Below are 15608 nucleotides of genomic sequence, written 5' to 3' on the forward strand. Positions count from 1 at the left end.
GAATTTGAATTAAATCACTGTGAACCCAAAGTCTGTCTTCTTAATGCTTAAGCTCTACCCCTGTTCATTATCATGTGCCAGGGAGATCATGTAGGAACTCAGAATACTCATCTATGATTCTAGTTTCTACTGGAGGTTTGCAATCCTCAGAATGTGGATGGACTCTTAAGAGAAATCCCACACTATCTCAGAATTGAGAAATAGACGGTTATTTATTTAGGGGTAAACTCACAAATCAGAATCTTCTGCTTGAACGGAGAACAGAAACTGAATCCAGCAACTGGAAAGAGAGCAGATGCATGTTCTACATTGGCTTATATAGTATAAGAGGCCATGCCCCAGTGGGCGGGTAACCACTGGCTGTAAGATGTCCTACTGCACCAGAGATTCAATAGTTCATGATTTCCTTATCCTTAAAACAGTTCTTGTTGTAAAAGAAAAAAGAGGATGGGAAGACCTAGGTAGCAAGGTGGTCTTCCAAAAACCTTGTCAATGTGAATGTATTTTCTTCAGGATTTCTTCTGTCTATAAGTAATGAAAATTCATTCCGAAACTCACTTAAGCGAACAAGGATGATTTCCTGTTTCATATAACTGAGCAAGTTCAAGAAATGCTAAATTTGGGTACTCAAATGATCTGAGGATGCAGGCCATATCTGACAATTCTTGGCTGTTCTTTCATTACAGTCTATTCTAGATCTAAAAAAAATCATGAAGAAGAACTTGTTTCTGATTCTTATTCTGCAATGCTTTAATTACATAAAACATCATAATCTTGTGGAGTAAAAATCAAGGGAGAGAAAGAATTGAAGGAAACAATCTCCATCATGAAGTTGTTTGTGCTCCTCCTAATGAGTAGTATTAGGTTTCCAGTCAGGCTCCAAGTTCTAATTTTATTATATAGTATTTGTATGAAAATACAGACAGACATATATATTGCACATATATTTGAAATAATTATCTCCAAGTGAAGAGTGGAAGTTAAAATATCTCCATATATAAGTTTGGTATCAAAGTTTTAGTAAGTACTGCAGAACCCTTATGTGTTCCTGAATTAAACCTTGAGTTTACAGAAAGGAGACTTCTGGGTATAGATAGGACATACACCATGAATTGTTCCTCATGCCCTCCAGTACCCAGAAGCTCTGATCGTGAACAACTGAACAGATTGCAAAGCTGGTCCTGACATGCTTGATCCTTGTAAATACAAGATAACAAGAATTGCTTGCACTTTAGCCCAGCAAACTTGAGCAAGAAGGGAGCTACATTTTTTTCCTCATGTAATATCATCAGATAATTACTAAAATAGGAATAGGAAGGGTATAGGTTACATGAATAAGAAAGTTCTGGATGACTAAATTGCATGCATATAATAAATATTAAGGAAGACATTTCTTGTAATACAGGAATTTATATGCCAAGATATGCTATTTCCTTGGTTAAAGAAAATCATATCATGGTAGACAGTGTGAAATACTAGAGCTGACATTGTAACAAACATCCTTTACCTAACTTTTATAGAGATCTCTTCAAAGCCTCTACTAAGCAAAGTTTCCCCTTGCTGTACAAGGCAATGTGAATAAAATGAGTCAGTTTCCAAAGCAGGAAAATTCTCAGAAGGGGAGACTATAATTCAAATGCTTTATGGTTGTTAGCAGACTTAAATTAACCAATAAATCAATAAACTCTTGACTTTTCTGTTTCTGAACTGTGTCTTTTAGATAAGAACATATAATGGTATATATGAGGAAGAATGAATAACAAATATTCTATTTCTGAATTTTGATAGATGAAAGAAATGTCCATGAGTTGTAGCAAAGATTATATCCAGCCCTGTATGTTTTCGATCTAAGTGCTTTGTACACTGAAATTCTCCTTACCTTATCAACTTTACTCTGCATCCTTAGGATAAAGGTAAAATCTTCCAAGCTCTATATTGGATCATACCCTTCAGCAGCATTCAAACTACAAGGAAGTCTTTGCCATGACGTCCAACATCATTAAAAATACTTTAAGTTATACTCAGTTGCCTAAAGTTGTCCTCCCCATGACTGAACAACCCACCAATACTTTAACAATTATTTCATGGAAAATCTATGCTTGCAGTTCAACAGTTGAACTTGAAATTCTGTGAAGGTCTTTCACTCTTAAACTGGTTATTGGGATATTATAAGTTAATTCTAATTCCATCCTATTGTTACTGGGTTTGAATTGACTTTGAAAGACTTTTGACTAAACATATCAGAGGAGAACAGAAGAAAATTTCCTAAAATGTACAAATGTCACCAGCTTAAATTTGGTTTGCAAGAGTCCAAGAGTGCCTGATTTCCTATTTCTGTTGAAAAGTGAGTGTGTGACCAAGTGACAGCTACAAAAGCAAATATGTCACATTGTAGACGAAAGTATTCCTTGGAAATGATAGTGATAGTCTCTTCTGGACACAAACAGTGTTATTCACTTTAAGGAAAAGCAAAACCCAAATCAGGAAGATATTTCAGAAGGCATTAAAACCAATTACTTAATTGTCCAGCACTTTATTTTTTCACCACATTGTTGGGAGCAAAGACTCCATGTGCTGATGGTAACTCTCTAGTCCCTTACACTGTTTTCAGATTGATTGTGAGAATTTGAAGAGGATATGGGGGGAGGGTATGTAGGTCCTGCAGAGGCAGGACTAGAAGGCACAGATTGGCTCTAATCTTTGATTGTGGTGTTTGAGATACTCTTGAGCCCCTCCCCCCACACTAATAAAAAGAGGTTCTGTGGGCACATCTACCTGCACTGCCAGTTGAAGGCTCTCACTACATAGCTAAGAAAGCATGCACTCTCTTCTGTGTTTCCAGTGGTGTCACTGGAGAGCAAAAAAAAAAAATCCTAGATATATTTATCTGAGTCTGGTTAAGTAATATTTGCCCTTTCTTGGAAAAGTGGCCCCTCGTGGGCAATTATTTCACATGTCTTAGCGTTTTACAATTTAATGTAAAACACTAACCTTGTGTCTCCTTCTCTTCTTTCCTCCCGCCTATATGGAGCCCCAGTCTCACCAACCCCCAGTCTCTCCTCCCTACCAGACTCTAAAGTGTCACTCACAGCGCTTTTTTTTTTAACGTTTCAACAGCTTCCAAAACAAACAGTGGAGGTTGTGACCGGCTGGGTATTCACTCAGTTGGATGCAACAGTATCTCCCAATTGCTTTGGCGTGAGCCGCCATTGGTGGCAGGTCTGTTCCCTAAAGGGTCAGCATTTGCCAAATTCTGGGATCTGGCAGGTCCCAGAATCAAGGATTTGAGGACTGATGGTACACACACGTCCACTGAGAGGGAGGAAAACTAAAAAAGGAAGGAAGACTACATCTCGTAGGATTTTGACTCGTTTAATCTTCCTTCTCTTTTATTTTGTCGAATTAAATAAAAATATATTCATATATAACAGAGGGGGATTTTTTTCTGTTATAAGTGCGGTTCCAAAATTTGGTTTTCAGATTTAAGACTTCTTTTCTGTGAGCTTTTCCTCCCTTGCCTCTCATCTGCGCCCTCCCTCTCCCCCTCCCTCCTTCCCCAGCTCAGGTTGAAACTTTGCAGCGCACAATCACTTCTTCCCCTCCAGGGATGGCTCTGAGCTCTCGAGCGCACGCCTTCTCGGTGGAGGCCTTGATGGGGAGACCCAGCAAAAGAAAATCTCAAGACTCAAGAGAGGAGATGCAGCCTGAGCTGCGGAACGAACAGTGCATACAGAAAGAGGAGGAGGTACCCAGCACCGCTTCTGGGGACTGTGAGCAGCCTGGTGAGTACACTGAAGCAGCCCGGTCACCCTGTGCGCTTCACCGGAGCGCTTCACTCGCGCTGGCTGATTGGATCTTCTTCGCCTGGTTCACTGCGCTGTGGCAAGGATGTCGTGGCTCAGCCCTGCAGGTCAGGTTGTGGATTGCGGAACACCGTTAGCCACCTGACATGAGTACAAATTTTAGAGCGTCGGAATCGCACTGGAAATGCCGTGGTTTGTTTGCAATGAAAAGGAGGGTCCCTGCTTACTTTTAGAGGAGTGAGTCACACACCCTTTACAACATCCTAAGAGCCAGACCTGGTCGTTCCTCTCAGTAGGAAGCAGGGTGTTCTCCAAATTCCCAAGGAAATCTAGCTTCGGATTCAGCTCATGGAAGGTTAGGGGTAAGAGAATTTTAAGGGTCCCACTTTTCGTGGGATACAAATTGGGCCTCTCTCTCTATTCAGAAGAAACCACAAAGGGTTTTGGGGGGGGGAACTTATGCATCAGACTCTGGAGTTTCTGGGGGTAAGGACGAGGTCTATCAGTTCAAAGATAGTCTCCTAACAAAAGGATGTGTGCAGCTTGCCAAACTCTCAAACTCCATGTCTGGCAGAAAAGCGACCCAAGGCGGAATCTTCAAAATCTGCTTTATCCGACTGTTCTGGCGGCGAGGGCAACGGCCAGGAAAGTGTGCAAGAAAAAAATATTATCCAAGTGGAGCTTCAGGGATCTGATCTATGGAAAAGATTCCACGACATCGGGACTGAGATGATCATTACAAAGGCCGGCAGGTTCGCCTGGGGCAGTGATTTTGCCGAATCACACACAGTAGGCACTTAAGGAGGAGAATCCAGTTTTGTAACGTGAAACTCCTCCCTCTCCCCACTCTTTGGCAGACCTTAGAAAGCCACAGACTACTCAGTCTGTTGCTCTGGGAAGTACCTAGCTGCATTAAATCCTCTATTCATATTTTCTGATACATCCTTACTCCAAAGACTCACTCTTTCAACTCCTGCCTTTGCACTGTATGCAAAAATCTAGACCTGCACAGACAGGCAAGGGTCAGATATGTCTCCAACTTCTTACTGCTGTAGCCAGAGCTCAGTTCAAGCCGAGCAAATAGCAGCAGACAGTTCCCCATCCACTGTCCTCCAGCACACCATCCCTGGCTCAGATCACTGGAAAGTGCCCTTTCCATCTGGTGTGGGACAGCCTCCTAATTAGTCTTCCCAATTTCAACACTTGCAAATCTACCTCACATATCCTTCTTCTACTGAAAGAACAGGAAAGGAGTGAAGCTTTCCCTGTTCTACTTGCTCTCTTATGATTTTAAATATCATGTGGGAGGTCATGGATGAGGGCTTTTCATTAAGACAGTCTGCACCACTAGGAAATCTTGTACTTTTAAATGAACCATCTTTCTCTTATATAACAAATGCTACTTTCTGAACATGTCATGGAAAGGGAAGAGCATCTTCCTTCAAAGTATCTCTAATATCTCCTACGTCAGGTTCTATTTCCCATTCAAACCCCTATCTTTTTCCCCACAGGCGTATGTTTCCTTCTGTTCGGATCAAGGTGAAAGGGATGGACCCAGCGAAGCAATACTATGTGATTTTGGATGTGGTACCAGTGGACTCCAAACGATATAGGTAACTTGGTAGATAAGGTCTAAACAGGATGAAGACACAGATTCAGAGCATCGGTGCTGCAGCCTGACATCTGACAGCAGGACTTGAACAAAAGTATGCCTGGTGAGGAGATAGGATTGCTCATCCTTGGACTCAGATAGCTGAATTTTCTCATTTGAATCTGAGTTCAGGTGAAGGAAGAGTAGGTCTTTCCTACTCCCTCTCCATGGAAGTTGGTGTCAAAGGACTCCTTATTGCACCCTAAGCCTACCCACTGTTTTTTGTGCCTTAGATGAGTAAAGTGTGGGTGCTTGGCATCCTCAGGCAAGAAGTTTGAAAAGAAATTAGAGAGACTTGCCTTAGGCTTCAGGTGGCTTCTGGGAATAGGCTGTAATCTGGGCAGGTTCACAAATGATGTCATGATTTGCCCAAATCTAGTGGCAAGGTCTTAGGGTCAGGGCTGGTGTTTTGCCCATATGGTGTCCCTTTATTTAGATGTATGTCTGAAGGAATAGCCAGATTCAGACAGTGTCAGGATTCTTTTATTCTTTTTTTTTCCCTAAAAGACCTTGAGAAGGCTGCGCTAAAGGCGCACAAATTATTCTAAAGACAAGAACCTTTGGAGCTAGAAGCCCAGAAGCTCTGCCCTGCTGGTGCTTTTACTGGGAGCTCTGAAAGTGAAGGGGAGGGTGCTGAGAAAGCAGTCCAAAGTGAGCCGAGTGCAGGCAACCCAGGGGTGTCTATTGTGCCTGCTAGGGAAGAACAGATCAAGTACCAAAGCTACTTCCCAAGGCAAGAAAGTGGTTGGAACCTCTTCAACCGGCCTAGATAGAGAAGCAGCTGCTTGCTTTTCTCGTTGCACTGAGGCTGTTTTGGGGAACGCCGAGTAAAACGTCGGTTTGAAATCAGAAACAGTTCGGAAAACCAGCCCGGAGGCAGCACGGGGAGGAGTTCCTTGGAGTTTTCTGGTGTGCAGTCGTTCCTAGCAAGAAAAGGCTTTCACTGAAACTATTAAGCGCGGGCTAAACAGAAATACTTCTTAGCCTTCTGTTTTGTTCCCCGTGGTTCTTGCTTGTTTGTCATTTGTGGATTTTTTTTTAGGCATCTCTGCAGTGGGAAAAATGAATCAAACTGATTTCTGTTCCAGTTTCTGTGAGGAAATACCGGACTCAGATATCCCATGCTGTTTTTACTCACCCGGACACTTCATTGCATTTGGTGGCATATGCTTGTTTACTGTTTGTTTGTTTGTTTGTTTGTTGCCTTTGAAGATGAAGTTGGATCTTCTGTTTAATTGCTAGTCTTTGGAATAAACGTTTTAATCTTTGGTGAGGCTCTTAGGTGGAGAACTCTGACGCCTCTAATCCCTTGACTTTGTGCTGGCTGAGCCTAAAGCCACACCCTGCTGTTTTTTATTCCCTCAGGTATGTGTATCACAGCTCACAGTGGATGGTAGCTGGGAATACAGACCATTCGGGCATCACTCCCAGATTCTATGTCCACCCGGACTCCCCTTGCTCCGGCGAAACCTGGATGAGGCAAATCATCTCCTTTGATCGAGTAAAACTTACCAACAATGAGGCTGATGACAAGGGCCATGTAAGTGAGCACTATCTTTCTCCTGGAGGAGGTAGGTGCCAAGGCTCTGGCCAGAGGTAGTACTTGAGAGGTCATTCTTTGTAAGTGTTGAATGTTTTGGGAACCAAGCTCCTGGATTTAAAAGTCAGAGACCACAAAGGGCTCCTTGAAGCTCTGCCACCAAAGAGTGCTGGACTCTGGAAATGACTGCAGGGAGCTCGAGGAACCAAAGACCCCAAAGAAGAGACCAGTTTAAGCTACAGAGAGTGTCCTATAGTTGAGAGTGGGAGGGAACACTTCACAGGACTGTCAGGTACCCTGGCTTCCCCAGCAACAATGTGGTCTTTCGCCTTTCCTGGAGTTCACACATCGGTTTCAGGGGTATCATTGATATGGTTTGGTGGGAGAATGCAAGGCAGCAAATGAGAATCCAGACTGTAAATGTCCACAACTTGCTGCCATGGGAGTCAGTTCCTGCTTAGTTTCAGGTTTCCCGGATCTTAAGGCTTCTCCCTAGGTACACTCCTGCCTGGGCCGTGCTAACCTAGTCTTGTGCCAGTCACAAAAGAAGAGAGAAGGAAACTACCAGGATTAGAAAGTGGGGAATATCAGGTTTCTGGCCACATTTGGGACCATCAGTTACTGCCCAGAGAATTTATAGCAGATGAGCAGGTACTCATGATGCATCCAAATCACATGGTCATCCGCATTTGGAAGCAGAAAAGGCCTCAATCTGGCTATGAAATTGCCTACATGGTGTCAGTATTGCTGTGGTGGCTTCCTCTGGAAGGCCTTCAGCCAGGAGGGGATCAAAACTCTCAACAAAGTCCTGATTTATGGTTGTCTGAGCCTTCCTGAATACTGTCATCTAGGTTTTTGGGGGTTATGTCTTCATTGGGGGTTATCATAAACAGGGGGTGACATTGGGGAGAAGTGGGTGTTTCAGATGGCATCTAACCATTTCTTTCTTAGATCATTTTGCAGTCTATGCATAAGTACAAACCCCGTGTGCATGTGATGGAGCAGGACAGCGGGACTGACCTGTCTTTGATTCAGTCCCTTCCTACTGAAGGAGTCAAAACATTCTCCTTTAGAGAAACTGAATTCACTACTGTGACAGCTTACCAAAACCAGCAGGTAAAGCAGTCGAGAATCCGGGAAGTGGGAGTGGCCCCAGTGGTGTATTGGGATAGAATATGGGACAACATCATATGGTTTATGTTTTAAACAGTGGAGGGGGGAAAAGTCGTGGTTTTACTTCATTATTAAGTGACATTTGATAGAGAGTTGTGTGGTTCTTTTGTTAAAGAGGAGATCGTAGTAGAAGGAAGCAGTAGGCAAAGGAGACAATCATCTTAAATTTGACTTAGCTGTCTGCACGCATTTATTTCCACATCATAATGGCAGCGCTGTTGTTGTGAACATGGACTGGACTTTTCTCTATGTCTTTTTTTTTAATTCATAGATTACCAAACTGAAAATAGACAGGAATCCTTTTGCCAAAGGATTTAGAGATCCTGGGAGAAACAGGTATGTAAAACAGCATTCTACTTTAATAATTGTGTAGCCCCTTAAATAACTACTAGAAATCATAGGTAAGTAGAATTGCAATCACACAGAGTAGCTCTTTAATGAGTATTATAGATAATATAACTGTGGATGAGTGTTGAGTATTATAGATAACTGTGGAGGAGACACTCAGAAGCTTACACTTTTATGGATAGTAGGTGGCAGGAAAAGAAACTTTGTGTGTAGATCCCAAGCCATGACTTTTTCTACTGTACCTCCTGGCCAGGGTTAAGATATTATGTAGTATAGACTTGTGGAATTTACAGAAATGTACTCAGATCCTAGCTATGAGTGAAAATAATAGTTCAGATGATTGCTCATAAAATAGGACAGGTTTATATGAATCATTATATTCGCTAAGTGTTTTCTGGAGTTGCTGAAAATAACTATCTTTTTTTAAGGGGCGTACTGGATGGGTTTTTAGAGACTTACCCATGGAGGCCTTCTTTCACTATGGATTTTAAATCCTTTGTTGCAGACACACAAAGTAAGGAAATCATTAACTTTTGGCTTTATTTTTACATATTATGCAGTAATAAGTCATATTCTTGTATTGAATACTAGAAAAATATGTGTTCACAACCAATATGTATTTACTATATGGGGAAGTAAGAAGGAAAAACAGAAAAACTGACACCTATGGGAGATAAAGTTATGTTGCTGGTGGATATATTGCTTATCTAGCTTATTGAATTATCTTACTCTCTTATCATGATGTCATGCATGGGTTTCACAGTATCTCATTCTTTTATATAAAGAATCTATTGTGCCTCTGGCCCGTTTGTGGCCTAATTTGAAAATACATTAGCTGTATAGGTTATTTTTTGTTTATCTTTATCATATGCTGAATGATTTCATTTGTTTACTTATCTTCTTATTGCATGAGAAGTAAATGAAAGAGAACCATAAATGATCACATCTAGTTTATTGTCATGTGTGCTTTTCTCTTATTTTCACATTATTTAAAAAGTCATTGAACATACAATACAAGGTAACATCATATTGTAGAATTTATAGCATGTAATGTAAAATGATATTGAGCATGGTAGAGGAGCTGGGAAGAAATAAATACAATTATAAGATTAGAAATTCTTATACAGGGTGTGGTATATTACTACCTGAAGGGAAACAGAAATTATAAGATGAATGCTACAAACAGAAAGTAGTAATTAAGAAATTATGATTAATAAGCCAAGAAAGGAACTGTCAGCATGCAAAAACACAATATGAACTAAATATAGTATGGATATGGTGCAATTTGTCTACCTTTAAAAATATCTTTAAATACTCTTTTACTTACACATAAAATTGAGTGTATCCATCATGTACCATGTGATGTTTTTATTCATGTATACATTAAAAACGTTTACACTCACTCAGTTATGGTTATCTCCTCAAGAGTTTGTTACCTTTATATGGTGAAAACTTACAAAGTCCACCGTAGTGTTTTCAAAAGTATAACATATTATTGGTAACTATAGTCTCCCTACAGTAATACAGATGAACTTATTGCTTGTGTCTCACTATAACTTGGAAGCCACTGATTTGGCATTTCTCCAACCCTAGTTAACCCCCATTTCTTTCAGTATCTGGTAGCCATTATGATGTTCTCAGTTGTCGTAAGGCCACCTTTTATAGTTCACATATGAGTGACACCACACAGCACTTGCCCTTGTGCATCACAACCAATTTAATTGCCATAAGTCATTAAAAATATTTGTAATGTGTTTCTTCTCAGGTAGTACATTGCCTGATGAATGCATCATCATCAACATCATAGTTGGATTATGCATGTGTTTCAGTGAAATGATCCATAGCTTTATTTCTGCAATACTGAACTATAAATAAAATATTTTATTTGTAAACAACATAAAACTTTTTCCATTCTTCTTTCCCCCTTTAAAGTTGCTTGTCTTTGGACATTTCCTTATCGTTACTTTTATGGAGCAAGACATCAACATTACACTTAAGTTTTACATGGAGCCATAACAAGTAATTGCAATGTGAAGAAATGAAGTATAATCATTTGTTGAAATGATGTGCTTTGGGGCATTGCATAGAAAACTATGAACAGTTGTTTTACTAGAATAATTCAACTGACAACATTAGGCAACATGCATTTAAAATATCCAAATAACCTAATTTCAAAAAAGACAAAAGTGACCATTCATTGATCACTTAAAATAATTAATTTAATCCTTTACAGTGTGAAAAGTGCACTCATATGGGAGAGGAACAATCATTTTAAAAATAACTTCAGACTGTTTTATTAGATATTTGTCACTCTGCTGATAAAATATTAGTGTGTATTTATTTTTACATATACCCAAGAAAAATAACAAAATTATCAATAAAATCTCCCAGCTTCATCAAGTATGGTCAAACATAATCGATTGAATTAAAACATTTATAAAAACAAAGCTCAAAGGCTAGGTTGTCCTGTACTCTTAATTTTATTATCTGTTAAATCAGTGGTTCTTAACCTTCCTAATGTTCAATCCTTTAATACAGTTCCTCATGCTTTGGTGACTCCCCAACCATAAAATTATTTCATTGCCACTTCATAACTGTAACTTTGTGACTGTTGTGAATCATAATGTAAATATCTAATAAGTTTCTGCCAAATGGGCACTACTCACAGCTTGAGAACCACTGTGTTCAATAATAAAAGACTTTGCATGTCATAGAGTAAACACCTTCCTTCTCACCTTGATGTTTCTACATTTGAAACACTGCCTTCAATTCTTGATAAAAAAAAGAACCATGGAAATCTCGAAATCTAGGCTTTTCACATAAAACAAAATGTTAATGATCATTATTTTTTATTAAAATTATTTTCATATTCATTTGATTTTTTACACCGAAAAGATCTGCAAAATCCCAAACAACATATTATTTTGTTTAATTTGCAGTTTAAAAAAACAAAAGGTTAATTTTTGTTCTTAATATGTTATTGGTTGAGTTATATATGGGGCTTCCTTAACTGTTGGAAATGTCAAAGCCTGAAGTAGAGCGAATGCTCAGTGTGCGATGCACTGTAGTATGTCTCAGTAGCAGGAATGCCAGCAATGGAGCTACCTTATTCAGAGTCAGGTGAAGGAAAAAAAATAGTTTTTCCAAGCCGAAAGAACCATGAACATGCAAAAAAAAAAAAAACCCACCACTTCAAGAATGGGACAGAGAGGAGAGGGCAATAAATAGATATGATTACTGGTTCACCAGGATAATCAGGTTCATTATTCACTGACTGACTTGTCTTTCGCAGGTGGAAGCAGTGGCTCATCTCCAGTGACCTCTAGTGGAGGAGCTCCCTCTCCTTTGAACACCTTACTTTCTCCTTCTTGTTCTCCACCTACACCTTCATTTCACATACCCCCAAGCTCCTTTGGAATGACCTATTCAGACACATACCTGCAAAATATAAACCTCCCCTTCTGCTACAAGATTTGTTCAACTAATTTTTGGCGACCACAACCTTTCGTCTTACCTACTTCTGAAAGGCTACCAAGCTTCAACAGTTCTCAGTCTTTACCCCGATTCATGATGGAAGTGCCCATGGTATCCTCCAGGGGCATCATCAATTCAAACAGTGGCTTACATGAAGACTGCAATGGGCAGTGTCTACAAGCATCTCATTCTGCCAATCAAATGTTATATGGATTACAGAATCCTGGAAACATTTTCCAACCAAACCTCATTGCCCAAGAAACACTCAGTTGCCCTTTTCATCCTTCCCATGGTTCTTATAGGTACAACTTATCCATGACATCTAGACTCGAAAATGCTACCAAACATCTCAGTGAAAATGACAACAGCCAGATTTCTTTTACAGAAGGCAGATGTGATCATTCACATTGGTATCCAGCAGTCAACCAATGCCTTTAATGGGACAACGATCTCATTTTAAGACATTCACATGTAAGCACCTATTTTCTTTATTTTTAATAAAAAAGGACAATGTCTCTTAAAACTTCCTAAATGAACAGCCTTGTTTGTTTTGCATTTGAAGTAACTTAACAAATGTTTGCAAGAATCTCTCTATAATGCCATCTGTGACCTGTAAGAATATGACATTATAATAGCTTTGGTTCTCAAGTAAGTTATTTAATAAATATTATTTGATGAGATAAGCCATAAGTGATAATTAATGACAGGAGATGATCTCCAGTTACAACATTGTTAACAGACCATACATCTGTGTTTTACTTATTGATGAAAATAAAATCAAGATGGATATAATTTGTTTAAAAACAATAAAAGTCTTATCTATGAAGGTTACACTACAAATATCTACCAAGATATGTGGTAAACAACTGAATCATTTGTTTGATTTGTATTTTGTTGATGAAAGAAATCATAATTACAGTCTTAAGGTGTAGACAGGGACACAAGTTTCCAAGTAATGTTTTCAACTAATCTGTGTAGCCTGAATAATATTTAATTCTGAAGGGGATGCAAAGATCAAATGACATGTAAAGCATTCCAAATAACTTCAATCTTTGTTTTCTTTTATTTTTGGATGTTTTACATATGAAGTATGCTAATGTATTCCTCTAAAAAGCCTATTTATTCTACATATTAAAACATATGATTTTTGTCCTCTTAAAAAAACTGAGACGATATTTTAAGGGAGGGAACAGATTTGAGTCCATAGATATGAAAGTAGCATTACATTGGTAGAATTATTTCTCATTTTCACATCTTGTGTGTTAGCCATGGTAAGTGAGATGGATAAAAGTAAAAAGAAAACTTCATTTTAGCTTTTGAAAATCAATGAGATGTTAGCATTTACAGCAATAGTTGCAGTCATTTTATTAAGCCAAGGTCCTTTAAATACAGCAATATGACTTGACTTTTCCCAGAACTAACCAACCTGCCAACACCTTTCCTTGTCTTTCTAAAGCACACCAGGAATCTCATATATGTATTATCATATTGTCTAAAATAGTTATTCCGTCCTAAATATTTCTTATAAATATACCTTCCTATATAGTATTTGTCCCTGGCTTCCAGAAATATAGATAGAACAGTATATGGTTGCATAGACGAAATATTCTAATGAAGAGAACATATTATTTGCAGTTTACAGTAATGGGGTATCTATTGCAAAAGTCTCTGAGGCATGAAACATGTACTATCCAAGTTTATTAAGGAAGGGATTAAAGAAACAAGTGCACTTTTTGCTTACCCTACAATAGGAACTCTGTAGGCAACCTTTAGTAAAATAAATTATGGATTTAATGTAACTGCTTTATCAAATTATAATGAAACTATTTGATAAGAAAGTTGATACATTGTAACTATAGTTACAGAACAACAACAACAAAAATCTATCTGTTCACATTTAACTGCCTTACTTTTAAAAACTTTCAAAAGCATCTGGATAGACAAAGTGAGAAGCTGTTAGCAAATAAAAGTGGTCACATGATACTGCATAAGTTCCAACTTCTAGTAATTAAAAATTCTGTCTCCACCTGGTTTGAACATACATACATACATACATACATACATACATACATACATACATTCACATATACACACATATGCACCCCTCTCCTCTTTAAAAGAAAACAACAGACTATATTTCGATATCTGATTTTAACTTGACCTGTATGTGACTTTCCCAACTAAATCTAGAGAAAATAAATCTTGCACCAATTTTGTAAAATTTGCACATTGAGTCAGGAAATAAGGGAATGCTATTTTATCCTTGTATAGCTTTCTGTCAAGCTTAGACCTGTAGTCACATTCCCTGGTCAGAAAAATATTTTGTGGAATAGTCAAGATAAAATCAATGACAAAAGTGGAACTTGGTTGAAGTTCTAAGTGGACAGTTTGCTATATTACATTGATTATTACATTTTAAATACTAATATAAAACTTTAGGTAACATGATTTTATAACATCAATATCTTTACTATTTCTTTTCACTGCCGGGTGCCTAAACTGTATGAATATTATACTTTTATAACTTTAACTTTATAGCATTTTAAGTTACATTTCGAATCTTCAAGTTAACTAATGTCATTGCTTCTATTTAGTGTGCTTTGAGAATGAAGAGGCTTCTTCAAAACTCCCAAGATGTGTCAAGCGATGTTTCACACTGCTTTCAGGCGTGAGTTCTCCATATGGTCTGGGAATGAACATGATTTCATTCTCCTGTGAGGGTGAAGTATGTTTGTGGCAGGCAAAGAAACGAACTATTAGTCTCGGCAAGTGATGACTCAAGGAAGAATCAGTCTCTGGCCCATCAGCATCTCCTGTACTGACAGCATGACAAGGGTGCCAACAATGCATGAAGACAAGCATCTGCACTGGACATTATGGAAGCTTTTCTTCAAGTTCTCCTAACCATTTCTATTCTTGCACTTTAGGGAAAATGAAGGCACACAAAGCAGGTAGCCAGAATGTAGCTGAAATAAATGTGTTGTTTAAATACTAAAATCTATTTTGTGAAAGTTTATATGCATGCTAATAACTAATTTAGTATGTTTCAAGTAATAGAACGGTAAATATTTATAGATGGATAACGTAGGACAGCTTTTTACATTTTTGCCTCCTTATTTAATCTCACTAACAAGTTTTTATTGTATGTATATGGTTTTATAAATTAAAGATGTCATTCTAGTATGTGTATTTATCCACTTAACCCATGTGTATGTGTATAACCTCCAATGAGATATTTAGCTTTCCTTAAAATGATTTACACTGTGTTTTTTCTCTCAGTCTTAAAGAGAGGCTGTATAGAAAATATACTTGTTAGATACTTACATATGCTATTAATTATGTATACTTAAGTGGAGATATATATTTAAATATATTTAGAAATGTTTAATTGCATATGCTACACTTTGATAACTGAATTGACAGGGCATAAGTACAATTTCTTATTTTAATTTAAAGATATGTTGACTTTGTGGTGAAAAAAATTCAGCCAGCCAAAATAACAATCAATAACTCCTAGTATACAGCAGCAACAGTTTACCAGTGGATTTCATTGGAACTTAACATGCCTATTGGAACAATTAAAAACAAAGCAATTGTATAGATAGTTTGGGCACTGGTG

At 38.2% G+C, this 15608-nt stretch overlaps 1 protein-coding gene across 1 annotated transcript; it reads left to right on the forward strand.

Moving 5' to 3' along the window:
• Window positions 1–3598: 3598 nt before the first annotated feature.
• Tbx22 (T-box transcription factor 22) lies at window positions 3599–12427 on the forward strand. The gene is made up of 8 exons (XM_038317242.1): window positions 3599–3782; window positions 4378–4555; window positions 5315–5416; window positions 6820–6994; window positions 7946–8110; window positions 8439–8503; window positions 8944–9029; window positions 11808–12427. Exons 1-8 carry the CDS (start codon window positions 3608–3610, stop codon window positions 12425–12427), a joined length of 1566 nt encoding a protein of 521 aa, XP_038173170.1. The 5' UTR covers window positions 3599–3607.
• The last annotated feature ends 3181 nt before the right edge of the window (window positions 12428–15608 follow it).

Source organism: Arvicola amphibius, chromosome X, assembly GCF_903992535.2.
Source record: "Arvicola amphibius chromosome X, mArvAmp1.2, whole genome shotgun sequence".
Classification (NCBI taxonomy): Eukaryota; Metazoa; Chordata; class Mammalia; order Rodentia; family Cricetidae; genus Arvicola; species Arvicola amphibius.

Coding starts and splice junctions, on each gene's coding strand:
- Tbx22 (XM_038317242.1), top strand. CDS start 3,608: ATGGCTCTGAGCTCTCGAGCGCACGCCTTCTCGGTGGAGGCCTTGATG. Junction 8,111..8,438: donor CAGCTTACCAAAACCAGCAG/GTAAAGCAGTCG, acceptor TTTAATTCATAG/ATTACCAAACTGAAAATAGA. Junction 8,504..8,943: donor AGAGATCCTGGGAGAAACAG/GTATGTAAAACA, acceptor TCTTTTTTTAAG/GGGCGTACTGGATGGGTTTT.